The sequence below is a fragment of the Pagrus major genome, chromosome 15 (assembly GCF_040436345.1).
Source record: "Pagrus major chromosome 15, Pma_NU_1.0".
In the NCBI taxonomy this organism is placed as follows: Eukaryota; Metazoa; Chordata; class Actinopteri; order Spariformes; family Sparidae; genus Pagrus; species Pagrus major.
In genome coordinates this window covers 31,613,682-31,636,181 of record NC_133229.1, presented here as the reverse complement: position 1 = coordinate 31,636,181, position 22,500 = coordinate 31,613,682, and the positions used below count along the sequence as shown (strand labels likewise).

The window sequence follows — 22,500 nt, the reverse complement described above, 5'->3', positions numbered from 1 at the left end:
ACACACACACACAGACACACACACAGACATACACACACACACACACACACACACACAGAAACATACACACAGACACACACCAGGATCAGTTAGATGAATGTTCTGTGTTTGGTCAGCTGCTCTCGTCTGTCACTGCTGATCGCTGCTTCACTCCGTTAACGTCAGCAGTACGAACATGTGGCCGACTTCATGTCCGTCTCACAAACATCATTATTTAGAGATATTCTGGCTCGTGTGCTGTTGATTGTCGGGACGCTGCGCTGCCCTCACAGCTGAGTTACACCTTTTCTTTGCCACCAACATCACGCTTTTAAACAACACTTAGAAAAAACATCTAACAGTTCTGAATCGGTTCTGACTCGTGGGAGATAAGAATCAAGATTCTAATGAGAAGTTGTTTTTAACCATCACTATTAAACTTCCCCTGGTGTTTTAGAGAATCCTGCAGCAGAGAACAAGCTGAGCTGCACCACAACTTCAGGGTGGAGGAGACTCACCGTGTTCAGTTCAGTGTTGATGTTGGTGGGCTCGTCTCCTCCCAGAACCAGGATCCGGGCCGGCATGTAGCTCGAGTCCTCGCTGGCTAACAGGATGGCCAGTTGTCTATACACACACACACACACACACACACACACACACACACTCTTATTGTCAGTAGTGTTTTCCTGAACTACTCGATACATCAATTCTTCGATAAGATTAATGTGTTCATTTTTGTGTCATATGTTCAGTAGAACTGTCACTACCAGCACCAGCACCAGCACTCAGTAGTATAAAGAGTATCTGGTACCTGATGATGACTCCTTTGTGCATGTAGATGTTGATGAAGTGTGAGCCGGTGCAGCCGTTGGACTCCCAGTAAGTTTTGGGGTTCTTGTCGGTCAGTTTGTTCGCTCGATGGTGATTGGACGAAACCTCCACTTTCTCCCAGCACTTATCCTCCTTCAGCTCCACACTGGAACCTGAACACAGCACCAGTTACACCAGTTACACCAGTAACGACACATTATCTTAGAGAATAAAAATGTCAACGTCATCAGACTGACAGACGACTGGTTTGATGTAAACGGACCTTGGCAGAGGTTCCTCAGGAACACGTCAAAGAAGGGGATGTTGATTGGTTGATGGCTGCGACGATGCTCCTCGATCTGACCCAACACCATCTGACAGGAAACAGGAAGTAGCCCAGGTAAGACTCTCCATGACGTGAGTTTGTTGTGTGGCCAGAACTGACTTCACAAATCATTTCAGAGGTTATTTGTCCAGCAGGTTACTGATTCACTTAACATTTTTAAATGAAATCACTTGGAGCACCTGTGATCCCTGTTTGACCACAGAGCAGCTGACATCTACCAGCAGTCACAACCCAGAGAGGAGCTGCTTCTCTGCTTGTTTTCATGCATGCGATTGTGTGTTGTGTGACACCAGAGCCACAGATGCTGCTCCTCCCAGGTGTCTCTGTGGGTCTGTGTCCTGCTCACCTGGATACACCCTGCGAGGACGCTGGTGGTCATCTTCTTGTAGAGGCTGGCGTACTTCTCACAGTCGGTGATGAGGTCTCGCAGCTCGGTGACCAACAGCAGGTTGGTGCTGTGTTTGTCCAGAGCTTTCACCAGAGCGTCTTTGGTCCCCAGACGACACATGACCACCGCGTAGTCTTTGTTCAGAGACGCCAGTCGGTACAGGAAGCGGATAAACAGCTGGACCACCTAAACAACCAATCACAGGACGTTAACGTAGGTCACATGGTGGGTTTGTTCCAGCTGCTCCTCCCGTCTGTACTGACCTCTCTGTCGTTGATGAAGGCCGTCATAGAGGACAGGCAGGGCTCGATGCTCTCGTGCCACGGCAGCACGTCCTCCTGGTAGCTGTCCAGGAACTTGTTCAGGATCCTGCAGGAACAAACAGCCAATCAGACGAGCTCTACACAACATCATCATCATCATCAACAGCAGCAGGGTCAAAGGTCACAGGCTGGTCAGTACCTGAGGATGGAGAGCTGGACAGCCCGGTCGGCTCGGTGCTGCTCCATCAGACGGACCAGATCCTGATACGTGTCCCGACTGTGAGTCACCTGATCAAACAACAGAAATCAATATTCAATCTGAGAGGTAACTAAAGCTGTCAGACAAATGTAGTGGAGTGAAAAGTACAATGTTTGACTCTGAGATGAAGTGGAAAGATTTAAGTACATCCAATTTGTGTGTGTGTGTGTGTGTGTGTGTGTGTGTGTGTGTGTGTGTGTACCTGGTTGCGTTCCTCCTCCAGCTGTGACGTGTCGTCACACAGCAGCTGCTCCAGAGTCTGGATCACCTCTTTGGTGGCAGTCAGCTCCTTCAGACTCACAACCAACATCTGCAGCTCCGTGTCCTTAAAGTCCAGCTGCTCCCGACAGTCTGACACACACACACACACACACACATCGATAATCATCAATGTATATAAAAAGAAGATAAGGTCAAGTGTCACTGCAGTCACGTGACGTATGTTGTTGTGGTCATGTGATGAGTCGTACCTTTGCTCTCCAGCTTGTGCACCATGGAGATGTGGTTGAGGGCGATGATGGCGAGCATGGTCTCCGCTCTGGACAGAGTCAGACACTTCTTGAGGACGGTGGTGACGTCCGACGCCACCAGCTGCTCCGCCAGGCTCTTGTGGTTGGAGATGAGCATGATGATGACAAGCAGGCCGTTCCGCACTGACAGCATGCAGCTGCACAGATGATCAATAATCAGATAATCAGCATCAGAGCGTCACAGAGAGTGAGACCTGAACCTGGAGCGTCACTCACCCTTTAGTCTTCAGCATGAGGTCGATGGCGGCGGGGATGGCTCCCAGCAGGCCTTTGGAGCCTTCGGGCGTAGCTGAGCCGATGCTGGCGAATATCTCCAACATCATCTGAGTGCCCGACTCAGAGAGAGGGAGGCTGCTGCCGACGCTGCGGAGGTCGTGTTTACTGGCACCAGTGATCACCTTCAGGGTCTGACAGGAAGACGAACAACAAGAACGACCTCAACAAGATTCTCCTGGTACCAGAACCGTCAGAAAACGAGGGACGTTTTTGTGCTAAAATGTTCGTTTCTTTTTCTCGCCACAACAAAATCAATCGTACACATAAGATTCAATCATCCGTCTGACTGGTTTCTCTTCTTACGTTTTCTTTTTACAAACTTAAAAATAAGGAAACTCACAAAGAATTTGTGAATCATGTTGTTGAGTGAAATACACCCTCCAATCAGACAGAAACACTCATCATTCTACACACATTTATGTCAATGTCATCCTGTGTGTGTGTGCGTGCATGTGTGTGTGTGTGTGAGTGTTCCTCACAGCGAGCGCCAGCTGCTGGACGTGAGTGACGGCGGGGAACTCCTGCATGCAGGACAGGACAGCTTTGACTCCGCCCTCGGTGGCGAAGGACACCCTCCACTCGTACTTCAGCATGAGGAGGTGCGTGAGCCTCAGTGTGCTGATCACCAGGTCTTTAGAGGATGAGCCGAGCAGCTCCACCAGCAGCTTCAGCACCTTGTCCCTGTGAGAGGACAAACACACATGTTCTCATAAATCATGTCTTCATCTCATCGGCTCAGTGTATTTCCTCTCCGCTGATGGTGTTGTCTCACCGGATGGTCTGGGCGGAGTCGCTCCTCATGGAGTTCTTCTCCTGAACTCCCTTCTCTTCCAGCAGCCTGGTGATGAAGAGGACGGCGGCCAGCTGCTGGGCCGGGTCGGAGCCGGACCCGCCCTTCTTCAAGATGTCCACCACCTCCCCTAGCTTCTCCAACACCGTCTTCTTCCCCTGGACCCGCGGGTTGTTAAACACTGCAGGGACGACATGACATGAGCTTTAAGACCGACACGATCCTTGACACAGTGTATTTTACTGGTTTTATCTTGACTGTGTGTAAAAGACTCTTTACAGCTTCAGGTATGAAGGAAATGAGTTCAGTAACTCAGACATTTATTTATTTTCCTCCACCTTTCATCTTGTCCTCCAGGTCTTCAGGATATTTGCTGTCGTCCTCTGAAGGCAGCTCGCTCTCCGTCTCTGGGCTGCCGCAGCCTGAATCAGCAGGAAGTTCCTTCTTTGCTTTTTTAGAGACGGAGCCCATCGCTGAGGAAGAGGAGGCAGAGGCTGATGATGAAGAGGAGGAACTCTGACCTCCTCCTCCTCCTCCTCCTCCCAGGCCGGACGAACCCAGAGAGCTTTCAGCTGGAAGACAAGCCACAGTCAGACACTGCCACACACACACACACACACACACACACACACACACACACACGTCTCTGTGTGTCCTCCTCACCCAGCAGCTCTTCGTCCTCCAGACTTCCTCCTCCTCTCCTCAGGTAGTGTTTGCAGAAGGCATGCGAGCAGAGCAAGTCGCTCAGACACGACGACGGCAGCTTCTGCTTCAGGTAGTGCAGCAGCTTCTTCGCTACGTCTCCGGGGACAGACAGACCAATCAGAGACGAGTCATCTAGCTCGGTCTCCTGAAGGACAGACAGGAGACAGGTTTTTTTAACCAACACGTAAACCTGGTTTCTGGTTCCCTCAGTTTCCCAGCAGGCTCCTCGGTGGGTGTGTTAGTCACCTGGTCGTCGAGGCTCTGCAGCAGGATGCCGTTGACCTCCTGCTGCTGTTTGGGCTCCAGTTTCTTGATGAAGAAGAGGATCTCCCACCACTCGGCCCGGCTCAGGGCCAGCGGCTCCCTCTGCAGACCCTCCGACAGGTACGGCAGCGAGTACAGACCGCCGGGCGGCTTCGAGAAGAACGTCTGACTCACTGAGGGTACAGAAGAACAACATTAGGTAGACAGACAGGTAGACTGGCAGGTAGACCAGCAGGTAGACAGACAGGTGGATGCTCCAGGTGTCTGCTCAGTGATCACATCTTACCTGAGGTGAGTTTGAGCGTCTCGGTCAGGGAGGACGCCTTCTCCTGCGTCTCCTTCTCAGCCTGACTGCTGCTGCCACTGCCCAGGATCTCCACCATGTGCCAGTGGACCCAGTAAGTCCTGGACAGGGAGTTCCAGTACACCTGAACACAACAGGAGGGAGACCTTGTCACCTGAACACTGGATTTCTACTGTCTACGTCTTGATCTCTGGGACCACCGAGAAAATAATCTGTGATAAAAGATTATTAATCTGATAAACAAACAGCAGATCCAGCTGATCTCTCTCTGTCTCTCACACAGTCTCTCTCACAGTCTCTCTCACAGTCTCTCTCACTCAGTCTCTCACTGTCTCTCTCTGTCTCTCACTACCAGATGTACTTTTAATATCTTCTTGTTATCCTCAGATCTCTGTCCTCTGAGAGGAATCTGCACCAGACTCCTTTGATAAATTTTTCACATACTTTTGTGGGCTGTTCAATGAGGAGAAACTTTATAAACTTTGTAAAAAGATTTCTGCGCCAAATTCTTAATTATCTGTCTCCTCTTGTAAATTCAGCATGTGTAACTGTGAAGTTGTTCCTCTGTGAGTGTAAGAATATTGTGTCAGGTTCGCTGCAGAACGATGTGTCGGCTACTCTGACTACATCAAATATTGTACATGATTTGTTATCGGCTGCCGCTGAGAGGATTCATTAAGAAACACTTAACGACAAAATAATCATCACATGATTTAAACCACAAAGTGTCAGTGCTGCTCAAACTCTTCTTCCCTTTTGTAATATTGTTGATCATCAGTGTCAGTTCTGTCTGTTACACTTCATGTCAGAGTCTCCTCACCTGAACAGGTGGCGAGCCGTCGTTGCTGTAGCGAAACTCTCCTTCGTCTCCGGCGCTCACCTCCTCGTAGTCCTCCAGCATGCGGACCATCATGCCGCTCTTCAGGTTGTCCTGGACGTACTCCACGTAGGCCGAGCGGCTGGCGAAGTCGGAGCGCGTTTTGAATCCGTTTCCTGCCTTCTTCTTTGTTGGAATGGCAGCGGGAGCAGCTACGGCGGAGGTGGTGGTGAGGACGATGGGGGAGGCGCAGAAACGAGGCTGGAAGATGGACCTGAGGACGGGGCGGGACGCCTCATCCCCCTGCTCCTCCCCACAGGCCCCGCCTCCTCCCGGGCGCTGAGCGGAGCCATCCGGAGGCTGACGGTTGCGATCCCAGCCCATGACGCGGACCAGCTCTGAGATCAGGTTGGCCATCGCCATGGTGAAGTCAAACTCTCGCTGGACGCGCAGGTGCTCCGTCTGGTGGGCGGCACTGGAGGAGGAGGCGGGGGAGGGGCTGGCGTCCTGTCTGTCAGAGGCGGACTCCGCCCCCGCTGTGTTGAGTTTGTCCATCAGAGACGTGACGCACAGGTAACGCTTCACCAGAGAGAAGAGCAGCTTCCCGGGAATCTGAACACAGACATTAAAATGATGATGACAGGAAATGAGGAGATTTGGGTAAACTGGCCCTTTAAGACCTGGAGGCATCATGTCTGCCACACCTGCAGAAGGACCAACACCTGTGTTTACCTGAGGCAGGTGGATCCCTTCGAAGGAGATGCCGTGCTCCTCCGACGACGTGGTTTCAGCAAACAGCTCCAGCAGAGTGTAACGATTATCAAAATCCATGTGCTGCTCGATGCCGTCCTGCTGACTGAGAGACAGCAGGACGTATGCCCGACTGCCTGTGGACAGACAAGAGGAGACAGAGTCAGAGACAGTCAGAGACAGAGTCAGAGTCAGAGACAGTCAGAGACAGAGTCAGTCAGAGTCAGAGTCAAAGATAGAGACAAAGACAGAGTCAGAGTGAGACAGAGACAGAGTCAGAGTCAAAGATAGAGACAAAGACAGAGTCAGAGTGAGACAGAGACAGAGTCAGAGTTAAAGATAGAGACAAAGACAGAGACAGAGTGAGACAGAGACAGAGTCAGAGTCAAAGATAGAGACAAAGACAGAGTCAGAGTGAGACAGAGACAGAGTCAGAGTCAAAGATAGAGACAAAGACAGAGTCAGAGTGAGACAGAGACAGAGTCAGAGTCAAAGATAGAGACAAAGACAGAGACAGAGTGAGACAGAGTCAGAGTCAGAGACAGTCAGAGACAGAGTCAGAGTGAGACAGAGACAAAGATAGAGACAGAGTGAGACAGAGTCAGAGTGAGACAGAGAAAGAGTGAGACAGAGTCAGAGACAGAGTGAGACAGAGTCAGAGTGAGACAGAGACAGAGTGAGACAGAGTCAGAGACAGAGTGAGACAGAGACAGAGTGAGACAGAGACAGAGTGAGACAGAGACAGAGTGAGACAGACTCAGAGACAGAAGGAGACAATGTCAAGACTTCTCCTCTTCTTTGTGGTTTATTGTGCACCAGCAGTGATCCTCCACCTGTCCAGGTGCGTCTCTCAGAGCTGAGGACATTTCAGTCTGTACCAAGCTGACCTCTGAGACCTCCACGAGGAGAAATCAACACCTGATCAATCCTGACTGTCTGAGCCTGCTGATCAATACTGTTGATCAGATGTGTTATGAGAGCTGAGATGAGCGCCCCCTGCAGGAGCAGAGCTGACTGACAGGAGCTGAAGACAAAGTGTTGACTCATGCTGCTGTCAGGCTGCTAAAACCACCATGACGCTGCTGAACGCCCGCGTGTGCCTGACAGGAAGGCAGCGCCGTCTCAAAGTGAACTCAGCCCTGAACACAGTCTGACAGGACTCATGTCGGCCCTGAACACAGTCTGACAGGACTCACGTCGGCCCTCAGCACAGTCTGACAGGACTCACGTCGGCCCTGAACACAGTCTGACAGGACTCACGTCGGCCCTCAGCACAGTCTGACAGGACTCATGTCGGCCCTGAACACAGTCTGACAGGACTCATGTCGGCCCTCAGCACAGTCTGACAGGACTCACGTCGGCCCTGAACACAGTCTGACAGGACTCACGTCGGCCCTGAACACAGTCTGACAGGACTCACGTCGGCCCTCAGCACAGTCTGACAGGACTAAATCTGAACCCACCAACCAAACTCAAATTGAACTCATGACTCTGCTAACAGCTGCTCAGACATTAGTTGTTATCCATCCACTGTTACTGCATGCTTCCAATATTACATGTGTGTCACGTTACATGTCTCTGTGAAGAACAGTGATGTCTTTCAGGGCTTTGAAGCTCACAGTAAAAAAGAACTAAATTTGATCAGCCGTTCTAAAAGATTCAAATGTTAAATTGTGACTTTAAATGAACCAGACTGGCACTTCAGGTTCTCCTGAATCAAATGATGTCGGACACCTGATGCTGACTGTTGCAGGGGAATAAGAGGTGAAAACGAGGGTTAATCTGAGCTCAGTGTTTCAATGAAAACAGCACCAGTAGTTTCATTTCACAGTAAACTTGTGGTGTTCAGTTCATGGTTTCAGTTTTCCCTCTGAGCAGAGGCTGCTGGGTGTGGCAGGGACACAGTCAAAGCTTCTGAAAAGTGAACGCATTAATCTGAAGCAGCCGTCTGATAAAGACTCTTCAGCTGATCATGAACAAGTCAATTCCTCGTCTCCTGGTTGCCAAGAAAGCCAGAAGGAAAACAAAGCCTCCTTGCTGAGGATGATGATGTTATTTCCTCGTAGAGAGGAGACAGTCATCGCCTCTGTCTGAAAGTTGTGTCACATCAGAGCTGCTTCAGCTCAGAATAAACCTGTGAGCAACATCTGTGTTTAATAGAGGATCTCTGCAGTGGCAGGCTCCACCCATTCATCCAATCATGCCGCATGTCTCTGCCTGGCTGCTATCTCATTGGTTTAAAAGTGTTCAAAAGATCTCTGCACCCTGACATCCTCATTCTGCAGGAAATAATAAAAAAGGCTGTTTTTTAAATGAAGTCTGGTGTGTTTGTGGTCTCAAGAAACAGAGTCAGAGTGAGAGCTCTCCCCTTCATTCATGTTATCAGACTGAATGCTGCGTGTGCGTGAATCTATAATGAGGCTTGTGTGTTTGTTTCCTCCCTGTGGCCCCGATGACTCATGGGAAAAACTCTCAGCTGCTCCTCGCCCAGGATTTTTCTGACAGTCTGAGCGCTGACGACCACACCAGGAAGAAGGAACAAAGATGGTTTCTGATCACAGTCTGTGCAAGGCCGACTTACAGGTTCTGACATCTGTCAGATTTAATCTCAACTTTTGGGCCAACATGAACTCGACAAACAAAAAGGGGTAGTACCAGAAGTACCAGAAGTACCAGAAGTGCCAGACGTGCCAGACTAGTGCTGGGCGGTATACCGGTTCACACCGAATACCGGTGTATATTTTCGTTATGATATGACTTTTTAATGTACCGCCATACCGGTGTATTTGATTACACAACGTTCGGAACGCTACGCTGCGCGACACTGTTTCAGACCGGACCCTTTTCAATGTTGCGCTTCTAAACACGCATGGTGCGACTGCGAGGCGTGGTGAGGGTAAACAGTAGTGCTCTGGTGTTACGTTACGGTGAAGATGGATAGGATGGACATTAGCCTCATTCACACTGCCGTTTGTATGCGGGGATCCTGCGCCAATTCTCCGCATCCTCCTTTGTGTTAAAGTCTCAGATGCGGCGAGGGGTGAAATTTCGCTGCGCCTCTGATGTGGCTCCGGAGGTGTCAGAGGTAGAGTCAGAGGTAGAGTCAGAGGTAGAGTCAGAGGTAGAGTCAGAGGTAGAGTCAGAGGTAGAGTCAGAGGTAGAGTCAGAGGTAGTATCAGAGGTAGAGTCAGAGGTAGAGTCAGAGGTAGTATCAGAGGTAGAGTCAGAGGTAGTATCAGAGGTAGTATCAGAGGTAGTATCAGAGGTAGTATCAGAGGTAGAGTCAGAGGTAGAGTCAGAGGTAGTATCAGAGGTAGAGTCAGAGGTAGAGTCAGAGGTAGAGTCAGAGGTAGTATCAGAGGTAGAGTCAGAGGTAGAGTCAGAGGTAGTATCAGAGGTAGAGTCAGAGGTAGAGTCAGAGGTAGTATCAGAGGTAGTATCAGAGGTAGTATCAGAGGTAGTATCAGAGGTAGTATCAGAGGTAGTATCAGAGGTAGTATCAGAGGCGCAGTATTGGCAAACTGAACCAGTGTGAACAGATAAGCCAGCGGCGCGGAGCGAGGGCATGTCGGTCTGATGGTGTTCACTGTCTGATAACTGTACAGGTCCTTCACTCAACAAAATAAAGAGAAATGTCCCACAAAGCATCATTACAGGACCAAACAACAGTAACGTAGTAACTGGCCGTGTCTTTGGCAACTTATATGAGGAAAAAAATACCGCAGTTATTCGTGAAGAAGTGTCTGTCCGACCGACTATTTCTGCCTGAAAAACAGCGTCTGTCCCCGGCAAAAACTTTAACTCACCAACTGTTTGTTGCGGTGGAAAAAATCACCACGATGGTCAGCCCTCCACCGAGACTTCAGTGAACTTTCCCCCATAAACAGCCTCCCTCCCCGCGAGTGACAGAGTCAGACAGTGTCCCGTTTACTGATGGCGATTATGTAATTATGTAATTAAGAGAAAAACGTAACTTTGTAATTTTCCAGGATGTTTGGTGGGTCAGAATCTCATCACAACACATTAAAACAGCATCATATGATTATAAACAGTCAGCAGGTACATGTGTAGATTAACAGGAGGACACCGGGAAACACCTTGACAAAACACATACGTCATCATCACAAGTCTACGACAGCCGTGCACAGGGGGGGGTGGGATTAGTGGAAAAATAATCGATTAGTTCCCTGTGATTATCGAATAGTAGTTCTGCTTGAAATGCCCATCCCCAGTACCGTCACGCCTCCTTTGGAGCCGGGGCCTCTTCACTAAGTCACACTTTTTTTATATTTCCTTTTTAGATTTACTTGAATACTGTGTAATGTACCTGGGCTTGAACTTGAAGCAAAAGTATAATTATTACAAGTTGCACTACTTTCTGTATTGGTTTTATAAAAGATGTTTGTGAAATTTGCAGTAAAAGTTTGTATTTTGGCTGCAGTTGTCTTTGCATTCTGATTCCTCACTTCATTAGAGTCATGAGTGGCTCTTCTTTGTAAACAGCATCATTTTCTGGGCCATGCAACCCTGTTTTACTACTAGTGTGGAATTATTCTACAATATTCACTCATCATGGCAGTGAAATAGACCATCCTAAGTCGATCTACTGCAGTAATTCCTCTCTCAACCAGTAGAAAATGATGTGAACACCTGATTATGCATGAAAAAAAAAATACCATCATATACCGTGAAACTGTCAGAATTTTGAAAAATACCGTGATATACATTTTTGGTCATACCGCCCAGCACTATGACAGAAGTGACAGAAGTGACAGACGTGAGACGTGACAGACGTGACAGAAGTGACAGAAGTGACAGACGTGACAGACGTGACAGACGTGAGACGTGACAGACGTGACAGAAGACAGACGCGACAGACGTGACAGAAGTGAGACGTGACAGACGCGACAGACGTGACAGACGTGACAGACGTGACAGACGTGACAGAAGTGACAGAAGTGACAGACGTGACAGAAGTGACAGAAGTGACAGAAGTGACAGACGTGACAGAAGTGACAGAAGTGACAGACGTGACAGACGTGACAGACGTGACAGAAGTGAGACGTGACAGACGTGACAGAAGTGACAGACGTGACAGACGTGACAGAAGTGAGACGTGACAGACGTGACAGAAGTGACAGACGTGACAGACGTGACAGACGTGACAGACGTGACAGACGTGACAGACGTGACAGAAGTGACAGACGTGACAGACGTGACAGACGTGACAGACGTGACAGAAGTGAGACGTGACAGAAGTGACAGACGTGAGACGTGACAGACGTGACAGAAGTGACAGAAGTGACAGACGTGACAGACGTGACAGAAGTGACAGAAGTGAGACGTGACAGACGTGACAGAAGTGACAGACGTGACAGAAGTGAGACGTGACAGACGTGACAGAAGTGACAGACGTGACAGACGTGACAGACGTGACAGAAGTGACAGAAGTGAGACGTGACAGACGTGACAGAAGTGACAGACGTGACAGACGTGACAGAAGTGACAGACGTGACAGACGTGACATAAGTGACAGACGTGACAGACGTGACAGAAGTGACAGAAGTGAGACGTGACAGAAGTGACAGAAGTGACAGAAGTGACAGACGTGACAGAAGTGACAGACGTGACAGACGTGACAGACGTGACAGAAGTGACAGACGTGACAGACGTGACAGAAGTGACAGACGTGACAGACGTGACAGACGTGACAGAAGTGACAGACGTGACAGACGTGACAGACGTGACAGACGTGACAGACGTGACAGAAGTGACAGACGTGACAGACGTGACAGACGTGACAGAAGTGACAGACGTGAGACGTGACAGAAGTGACAGAAGTGAGACGTGACAGACGTGACAGAAGTGACAGACGTGACAGAAGTGAGACGTGACAGACGTGACAGAAGTGACAGACGTGACAGACGTGACAGAAGTGACAGAAGTGAGACGTGACAGACGTGACAGAAGTGACAGACGTGACAGACGTGACAGACGTGACAGAAGTGACAGACGTGACAGACGTGACAGAAGTGAGACGTGACAGAAGTGACAGACGTGACAGAAGTGGTACATGTACAGGTACATGTGTAGATTAACAGGAGGACACCGGGAAACACCTTGACAAAACACATACGTCATCATCACAAGTCTACGACAGCCGTGCACAGGGGGGGGTGGGATTAGTGGAAAAATAATCGATTAGTTCCCTGTGATTATCGAATAGTAGTTCTGCTTGAAATGCCCATCCCCAGTACCGTCACGCCTCCTTTGGAGCCGCGGCCTCTTCACTAAGTCACACTTTTTTTATATTTCCTTTTTAGATTTACTTGAATACTGTGTAATGTACCTGGGCTTGAACTTGATGTGACAGACGTGACAGACGTGACAGACGTGACATAAGTGAGACGTGACAGACGTGACAGATGTGACAGACGTGACATAAGTGAGACGTGACAGACGTGACAGACGTGACAGACGTGAGACGTAACAGACGTGACAGACGTGACAGACGTGACAGAAGTGACAGAAGTGACAGAAGTGAGACGTGACAGACGTGACAGAAGTGACAGACGTGACAGAAGTGACAGAAGTGACAGACGTGACAGACGTGACAGACGTGACAGACGTGACGAAGGGAAAAAGAAAACTTGAGAGGGAACTTAACCCCACAAAGTCACAACTTTACACAATCAGTGTGTGTAGCGTGTGAGAGTACACAACTCTTAGTCATTTAGGACTTCTGCTTATATTAGAACAATTTAACAGCAAACATTATTTACTGAAGGTTTTATTCATTAACAACAGCTGCACAATCCGTTATAAAAACAAATGGTCATTTTAATATCAGCTGCTCAACAGAAACAAGACTAAATTCCTTCGTAGTCATTAACAACCAGAACTTTTACAAAAGGTTTTACATTTTTCATCACTGATTTAAAAAAAACGATACTATGAAAGAAGGAAAAATTATTCAGTAACTGTTTCTAGGGTGGACACATGGACAGTCGTCCCTCAGATATCATGATGTCCAAAAATTCTCTTTAGCTCGTCATCGTCACTCATTTTTAAAAGGAAGCTGTCATCGTATATATCATTATATATATTATTTAATATTGTGTATCCCTACTCACTTATGACCTGAAGTTTTTAGTTTTTACGAACATAAAGAAGAAAAACATGATGATTTAAAAAGATAAAATCTCCAGTGAAGTTTAGTTTCAGTGCTCTGATGTCACTACAGACAATAAGGTTTACTGTTCATCTGTAAAACTTTCTGCCTCCATCACATATATTTGTGTTTGATAACCAAATTTAAGAGATTTCGTCTCGACTTGTAGCAGAGCAGAACGATCGTAGTTAACATTAAACATCACACTTTATTTTAGATATTTTTTTTTTGCCTTCAAAAACAGTTTATGTAATAACTCGCTGTTGGAGAGAAGAGGGAGGGAGAAATGGCAGCTGTGTACCTATACTGCAGAAAATCAGAATCAATATGTAAATCAAATCAATGAATCAATAATTTTGATAACACTACAGACGTCACTTATGACAGCTGTATTTACTGATGAACACTCTTTACACAGAGTTTCACTGATCATCTGTCATTTCAGACAAAACCTCTGAAGATTTGGTGCATTATGTTGTTGCTACGACGACACGGAGGAAGATCAAAAGTCCCCAGCAGAGACAGGAGGACACTTTGGACCTGGACTTTGAACAGACAGACCGACAGATAAAGGAGCTGAAGAAGCTTCAGTGTGACGTCATCACAGGTTCATTTACTGCACTGAGGTCTGAACAGACCTGCTGCTTCACTGCATCACTGAAGTGTTTGAGCAGCAGGATGCTGCAGAGCTGCACCTGGTCCAAGATCAGCCTCAGCGTTACACACAGGAGGACAGACATGGTGAAGCTGAGGGTCACGTGACCAGTGAGCTTATCTGCTCTTTCGTGTGAGGATGAAGTCAAAAAGGGCCGTCGTCCTGAGAACAATCCGCTAACGATGACAATAAAGATAACGATGTGAGCATCTACCCTGATGAACGATCGTTTGAAGTGTCGGCAACTCAGGAAAATAGATAGATGAAGCGCTACTGCTGGACTGGACTGGACTGGACTGTTCTACTGTTTCTGGTTCCATGAAATCCTTCAAACATGAGCAGAGTTGGGTCAATCCAACACGCTGTTACAGAGTTGTCATCTTTTGTTTGAGTGAACCTTCAATTATCCAGCTGATCATCAAGGACGACGTCAGTAAAGGCAAATCAAACTTCAGAGACGCCATCAGAGCGTCCGTCAGTATGTCTCAGGTGAAGTGATGTGTTCATGTGTAGTGCAGTTATATAAGCATTTAATTAGTTGTATAAATAATCAAGACTGAGTTATTAAAAAGTGTCTCTTAAAATGTCATCTTTCAGCTCACATAAAGAGGTCGTCTACAGATAGAGACAGATATCATCATCACTCCTCTGTCCCAGAAATCAAGCTAACTGATGAAGCTGTAAAATCAGATGGTTCTGATTGGCTGTCAGCGTCTCTATTGTTCATCAAATTGCTCTGAAAGTGATCTCAAAGATATCGGTCACACTGTCACTGTTGTTATAGTCATGGTGTGGACTTCACCATCCACTGCAGTTAAACAATCAATTTACAGTGTTGGTTCTCTGTGTGGACGACCTTTAACAGCTGATTAAAGACCATAATCACGTGTTAGAGTCGTGCTGATGTTTCCCAGACAGGACGACACACGAGTGCTGATGCCCACAGCGAGTGCACGCTGCTCAGCTTCATTCACCTGAACATCACATCTGCTGTTTGTTATCCAACTGGCTGGAACAAAATGAGTCAGTTTGTGTGTCTGTCTGCCAAAAAACCTTTTACACAGCCTGTTCAAGGCGGGAATGTCGCGCCATTAGTCTTCCTCGCCTTTTTTCTATAAAACATACGAACATGGAATGAGGGAGCGTTGTTGTTCTGCCTCTGAATCCATAGTGGAGATAGAACAGCGGTGACTCCACGCCTGTTGTGTTCACTACGTCACGCCTGTTGTGTTCACTACGTCACGCCTGTTGTGTTCACTACGTCACGCCTGTTGTGTTCACTACGTCACGCCTGTTGTGTTCACTACGTCACGCCTGTTGTGTCACATGAAACGTCGGGACTGCAGAAGAGCTGAAGACGCTCCACTCTGTAACACCACTGTACAACCACAGTGTTCAACAACTCCAACAGAGTGAGACCTCTTCTCTCTAACTAATCTCAGGCATCACATTCTGTCAGTTAAAACTTTTATTCAGATCAGATCAATATTTTGATCAACACTTTGATCAACACTGTGATCTGATCTGTAGCCAAATCTGAAGCTACAGCCAGCAGCTGGTTAGCTTAGCTTAGCATAAAGACTGGAAACGGAGGGAAATAACTAGCCTGGCCCTTGTCTGAGTTGTGTTGGACAAAGTCACTTCCTGGAGTCTTGTCGTCACCATGAAGTTGCCAGGCAACCAGCTGAGATCCTTAAACTGCTATCAGGGCCTGAAGCATCAGTACCGTTGCTATGGTTACCTGTAGCTGAATTGAGCTGCTGATTAGAACTATAACCAGCCACCAGCCAATCAGAGAGCAGTGTGTTCCTTATAATAATAAAGTTTGTGGTTACCTGCGTCATGTGAGGCGAGCGCTCGCAGCATCTTCCCGGCGCTGCGTCTCGTCTGCGTCTCCTTGTTGCACAGCAGCTCCATCAGCAGGTTGAGGGCGCCCGTCTCCTTGAAGACGCCGACCAGCGAGCCGATGCTGGCGTAGGCGCTCAGCACATGGATGGTGTGCGTGATACTGATGGAGAAGTCGCTCTTCTTGGTCATCTGCTTCCTGGCTCGACGCACCAGGTTCTTCACGTCCTCCTTCATGTCCGACAGCTCCACCTCGTCAAAGGTAACGTCTGTCGGAAACTCGCCGCCACTCCTCTGACATCCATCCGATGACTCGCCGCCCTGCTGCTTCTCCTGCTGCAGGGGGCGCTGTGAGTCTGTTTTCCTCTTCCCCAGGAGGGTGGGGCAGTTGGCGTACACGTCCTCCGTCGACATCCACATCAGGATGTTCTCCGGTTTGCTCTCTCCTGACGTGGAGCCGCTGGAACTGCCCACCCCGGAGCTGCCGCCACTCGTCCCTCCCGTCTCGCCGTTTCCGCTCCCAGAGCCGGAGCCGTCGTCGATGGTGACGAGGCACCAGCGAATCAGGTACTCCGTCTGTCCATCGTGGTTGCGGCGCTGGCGGATCAGCTCCTCTGGATACGCCTGCAGCCTCGGGCCGAGCTGGACCAGCAGGTTCCCATTGCGGCGTTCGCCCACCATGGTTGCTAGGAGACATGAGAGGAGCACATACAATTATATAAAAACTTTAGTTCAAACTGCAAAATGTAAAGTGTCTTTGGGAGTTGATGCGTGCCTTCCATCCATTCTGACATATTATGTTTTAGTATTTTCAACTCTTTAAAACTCAGAATCTGAGAGATCCTGGTGGTCCACTGGACTCCAGCGACCCGCTTCATCTCCTGCTCTACTGTCAATCATCACATACATTAATAAACAAATAACAGATAAATAAGTCACCTCAGTCTGTAACAACCACGTATTAATGTCACAGCAACAACCTGGAAAACTATTTTAACATTCTGGTTCCTTTAGCACTTTAACTTTGTTCAGTTCCTACATTTGATGAGACACTTCACTTCACTTCACTTCACTTCACTTCACTACTTCATCGCTTCTGTTTTACAGCCACTTTAAATACTTTCAGTGCCTCAACTTCAGCGATCAGAACACATTTCATCAGCTCCACACGAAAATCTAAGACTTGTCACATTTAGACAGTTTAACATATTTCCACTGAAATCTGATCGATGAGAAATTTCATTAATATTATTTAAACATTTAAAGGAGCAGTCTGTAGTTTAGTTGACGACATGTCAGTGAGCAGAGAAAGATCTTGATTGGCTGAAACAAACTAAATTAAAAAATGTATAAAACAATTTATACTGTTTTACTTTGTGTATATGTGGCGGACCCTGCCACTGTTCTAGCTTCGATTCACTAATGGAAACAGTTTGTATTATTACCTCATTAATATTGTTATAATAAAACCCTCAGTTTTAATTTCTTCTACAAAACAATACAGTGCTGCTTTAAACTTTACAGATTAACTCTGATGTTGCTCCTTCTCAACAAAATCATAATCTTTCCTCCTGCTGATGTTTGGAAACTGACCCACAGCTCACATCTGGAAACATCTGGAAACATCTGGAAACATCCACAGTGTGCTGGAAGGACAGTCTGCGAGTTAAGGACGATTCATGTATAGAGAAAGTTATTAGAAGATGTTGAGCAGCTCTGTTGATCCGGATACAGACACCCCGCTGGTTCCCACAGTGAACCCGCAGCATTAACGGCTCACGGTTCAAAATTAGGATTTCATTTTCGTTTTCTCACACACACACACACACACACACACACACACACACACACACACACACACACACACACACACACACACACACACACACACACTTCCTCTTTCTGGACCGTCTCCTCTGAAAGCTGGAGACACACGTGCTGCTGGGCGTGATGTGAAGCGTCGGTAGCTTCTGCAGGGGTCCGTCTAATACCTGATCAAACGGGTCAGTCTAATACCTGATCAAACGGGTCAGTCTAATACCTGATCAAACGGGTCAGTCTAATACCTGATCAAACGGGTCAGTCTAATACCTGATCAAACGGGTCAGTCTAATACCTGATCAAACGGGTCCGTCTAATACCTGATCAGACTCTGACACTGAGCTGTGCTGCGAACAGCAGCCCGCTCAAAGTGTCCATGACATTAATACGATTTCATTTATTAAACACATCATTAGCTGTTACTGACATTGTGTAGCCATCACTGACGGAGTCTTCATGATACCGGCTGTGCAGTTGTGTAGTTTCAGTAAATAGCCGAGCCCCTGATGTTGTAACGTTGCGCTACCTGAACGCAACAGACTGTCAAGCTAACACAGCGCTAACGTTAGCAGGCGTTGCTATCCTGTGTTTTAAGATCAGATCATTTCCGCCCACTTTAACACAACGACGGTGTCTTTATCTCGTTAACTAGATAGTTAACTAGTTAACACAACTAGTTCACAACGTCTTGTTAACTGGTTGAATTGTTTCTGATAGCTAGCCACCGCACGCCGTACTGGTACTGTACAGAGAACGTCACACCAAACTCTGTTTCAAAATTTCCACATTTAAGCTAATGTTGCTTATGAGCAAGGATACATTTAAGTTAGAGCATTATTTAAGACACTTAGACGATTCAATAGCATTTTCTGTCAAATTCGGCCTTTAAATATACTTTTGTAAATTAGACGTCAGGCTGTGTGGGAATGCACTTCACTGTCACCTCCTGGGCTCTGATGCTAACACCGTTTCCACAAGCATTATTGTTGGAAAAAACGAAAAGCAAAACAACTTTAAAAGTTAATTCTCTGTTGGATTTGATTGTTCTATTGGTTACATGGATGCCATAAATCACCTCAATAACAATCTTGTGCTTTAGATATTGTTGTTTATACGTGTAACTGCTCTTAATCAGCGGGTTTTGAAGTGCAGGCTGGTGTGTCACCATCTCCACGCAGCATTCGGCTCCTGTCGGTGTGGACCGTGTGGACAGCAGCGGCGGGTGACAGCCGGAGGACCGGGGCGGGCCTGCCCACATATCCGCCCGGGCCGGACAGGAAAGCGGCTCCGCTCTCTCACTCCGGCCTGAGCAAACTGCTCCGCGTCAGGTGAGTCGGTCTTACCTGCCGTGTCACAGACTGGAGCCTTCGTGTCCGTCCTCCCCCTCAAGCGCTGTTTTCTCTTCCGCCCTAACGTGTCGTTTCCCAGCCTGGTGGCGTTGGTCTTGTCGCTGTCCACCGGAGGTCCGCACTGCTGGATGCGCATTTGCGCACTGTGACAGGAGCAGCATCAGGGACGTTTCTTCTTCTACGTCTACTGCTTATTTTTCTTCTTCTGTGTTTATCGGAGGATCGGAAGCCTTCGTGGCGGAGCACAGCGCCCCCTGCTGTTTGTGAGTGCGAGTGACGACATCACCTCGTGATGCTGAGAGCAACTCAACGTTTCATGAGTCAGTTTGACTGTAAAGCTGATTGTGATCGTTAAAGGTCGAATAACAGTCGTTTAACTCTTCGCACACAATATAATGTGGCTGTCTGTATTATTGTTCTGCCTGCTGGTGTTGATGTGTTTTGTGTGTCTGACACACTGACTGAGCTCCTGTTTCACGTTATGTCACTGCGCATCTGTGTGACGTCACAAACAGTTTATCCTAAAAGAGAAGTATCAAGCAAACATCACGTCTCCAGCAGCATTCACAGTTTGTTACATCAGAGCGGTGACGGCTCGTTCTTCACTGTCTCAACAATCTCAAAAATATATTTGTATTATTGTTATTATTAACTGAGAGCTGCAAACAATCCTCAGCGTGAGTGTCAGCAGGGTTGATCTTCAGTGTCAGCAGGGTTGATCTTCAGCGTCAGCAGGGTTGATCTTCAGCGTGAGTGTCAGCAGGGTTGATCTTCAGCGTCAGCAGGGTTGATCTTCAGCGTCAGCAGGGTTGATCTTCAGCGTGAGTGTCAGCAGGGTTGATCTTCAGCGTGAGTGTCAGCAGGGTTGATCTTCAGCGTTGGTGTCAGCAGGGTTGATCTTCAGCGTTGGTGTCAGCAGGGTTGATCTTCAGCGTGTCAGCAGGGTTGATCTTCAGTGTGAGTGTCAGCAGGGTTGATCTTCAGTGTCAGCAGGGTTGATCTTCAGCGTTTAGACACAAAATGACTGTTTTTACTTTTACTGAAGGTGATGAAGGTTCTCTCACTGTTCAGCTCTGCACTAATGCATTCAACAGGCGTTTTGTTTCTCCTGAGAAGGGTGTGTCGAAACGTAGGCTCCAGGCTCCTCCTGCTCCTCCTGCTCCTCCTGCTCCTCCTGCTCCACCAGGCTCCTCCAGGCTCCTCCAGGCTCCTCCTGCTCCTCCTGCTCCTCCTGCTCCACCAGGCTCTTCCAGGCTCCTCCTGCTCCTCCAGGCTCCTCCAGGCTCCTCCTGCTCCTCCTGCTCCTCCTGCTCCACCAGGCTCCTCCTGCTCCTCCAGGCTCCTCCAGGCTCCTCCTGCTCCTCCAGGCTCCTCCTGCTCCTCCTGCTCCTCCAGGCTCCTCCTGCTCCTCCTGCTCCTCCTGCTCCACCAGGCTCCTCCTGCTCCTCCTGCTCCTCCTGCTCCTCCTGCTCCACCAGGCTCCTCCTGCTCCTCCAGGCTCCTCCAGGCTCCTCCTGCTCCTCCTGCTCCTCCAGGCTCCTCCTGCTCCTCCTGCTCCTCCTGCTCCTCCAGGCTCCTCCTGCTCCTCCTGCTCCTCCAGGCTCCTCCAGGCTCCTCCTGCTCCTCCTGCTCCTCCAGGCTCCTCCTGCTCCTCTTGCTCCTCCTGCTCCTCCAGGCTCCTCCTGCTCCTCCAGGCTCCTCCAGGCTCCACCAGGCTCCTCCTGCTCCTCCTGCTCCTCCAGGCTCCTCCTGCTCCTCCTGCTCCTCCTGCTCCTCCAGGCTCCTCCAGGCTCCTCCTGCTCCTCCTGCTCCTCCAGGCTCCTCCAGGCTCCACCAGGCTCCTCCAGGCTCCACCAGGCTCCTCCTGCTCCTCCTGCTCCTCCAGGCTCCTCCTGCTCCTCCTGCTCTTCCAGGCTCCTCCTGCTCCTCCAGGCTCCTCCAGGCTCCACCAGGCTCCTCCTGCTCCTCCTGCTCTTCCAGGCTCCTCCTGCTCCTCCAGGCTCCTCCAGGCTCCACCAGGCTCCTCCTGCTCCTCCTGCTCCTCCTGCTCCTCCAGGCTCCTCCTGCTCCTCCTGCTCCTCCTGCTCCTCCAGGCTCCTCCAGGCTCCTCCTGCGCCTCCAGGCTCCTCCAGGCTCCACCAGGCTCCTCCTGCTCCTCCAGGCTCCTCCTGCTCCTCCTGCTCCACCAGGCTCCTCCTGCTCCTCCAGGCTCCTCCAGGCTCCTCCTGCTCCTCCTGCTCCTCCAGGCTCCTCCAGGCTCCTCCTGCGCCTCCAGGCTCCTCCAGGCTCCACCAGGCTCCTCCTGCTCCTCCAGGCTCCTCCTGCTCCTCCTGCTCCACCAGGCTCCTCCTGCTCCTCCAGGCTCCTCCTGCTCCTCCTGCTCCACCAGGCTCCTCCTGCTCCTCCAGGCTCCTCCTGCTCCTCCTGCTCCTCCTGCTCCACCAGGCTCCTCCTGCTCCTCCAGGCTCCTCCAGGCTCCTCCTGCTCCTCCAGGCTCCTCCAGGCTCCACCAGGCTCCTCCAGGCTCCTCCTGCTCCACCAGGCTCCTCCTGCTCCTCCAGGCTTATTATTATTATTATTATTATTATTATTATTATTATTATTGGTGGTTTCCTTGTTAATTATTCCTGATTTATTCACATCTCTTTGCTTCTGACTGAACATTTTCCTGTTTATTTCCCGTCCTTGTTGTTCATATGAAAAGAAGCACAGCAGCAACAGACTTTGTGATGTTTTTATTGTGAAAATGATGCTTCACAAGCAAAATGTTTATCTGAGATCAGAGTCATTTCAGTCAAGGTCTATTTTCTGTAAAACTGATGCAGGTAAACGTCCTGTATTTAAAATTATACTGGAGTAAACATCGAAGAATCCAAAGTAAAAGTGCTCGTCGTGTGAAACAGCCCCTGCAGACTGAAAATCTCCGGAGCCCTCAAAGATCCTGACGGATGAATCAAGTAGTTATTTTGAAAACATCTGTGATGACTTCAAGCTGTGAGGAACTTTAATACAGAAACAACTTTTATTATGAATTATTTTTAGATGAACTATTTCTGCAGCTGTTTCAGCCTGTTTGTTGTGTCGAAGCTGATTTGGTTTATTTTAACTTCGAGTGAATCTGTTTGTCTTCTTCTTCTGTGGTTCTTCTGTCCTGCAGCTGACTTCTTCTCTTCCACAC

The 22,500-nt window shown here is 48.7% G+C and overlaps 1 protein-coding gene across 3 annotated transcripts in view; it reads right to left on the bottom strand.

Annotated features, from left to right (window-relative positions):
* Positions 1-19,466, bottom strand: part of LOC141009884 (cullin-9) — a 36,664-nt gene extending 17,198 nt beyond the window's left edge. For all 3 annotated transcript variants that reach the window (XM_073482620.1, XM_073482621.1, XM_073482622.1), the window contains exons 1-19: positions 19,317-19,466; positions 16,143-16,838; positions 6,464-6,618; positions 5,735-6,343; positions 4,897-5,038; positions 4,593-4,783; positions 4,305-4,491; positions 3,980-4,213; positions 3,624-3,822; positions 3,331-3,532; positions 2,792-2,982; positions 2,516-2,712; positions 2,248-2,396; positions 1,986-2,074; positions 1,787-1,892; positions 1,482-1,709; positions 1,073-1,163; positions 791-962; positions 498-603 (exon numbers count right to left, since the gene is read on the bottom strand). In XM_073482620.1, the coding sequence (XP_073338721.1) occupies positions 498-603; positions 791-962; positions 1,073-1,163; positions 1,482-1,709; positions 1,787-1,892; positions 1,986-2,074; positions 2,248-2,396; positions 2,516-2,712; positions 2,792-2,982; positions 3,331-3,532; positions 3,624-3,822; positions 3,980-4,213; positions 4,305-4,491; positions 4,593-4,783; positions 4,897-5,038; positions 5,735-6,343; positions 6,464-6,618; positions 16,143-16,838; positions 19,317-19,458 (4,086 nt within the window). In that variant the 5' untranslated portion in view covers positions 19,459-19,466. The remainder of the gene's footprint in view (positions 1-497; positions 604-790; positions 963-1,072; positions 1,164-1,481; positions 1,710-1,786; positions 1,893-1,985; positions 2,075-2,247; positions 2,397-2,515; positions 2,713-2,791; positions 2,983-3,330; positions 3,533-3,623; positions 3,823-3,979; positions 4,214-4,304; positions 4,492-4,592; positions 4,784-4,896; positions 5,039-5,734; positions 6,344-6,463; positions 6,619-16,142; positions 16,839-19,316) is intronic.
* Between the last annotated feature and the right edge of the window lie 3,034 nt (positions 19,467-22,500).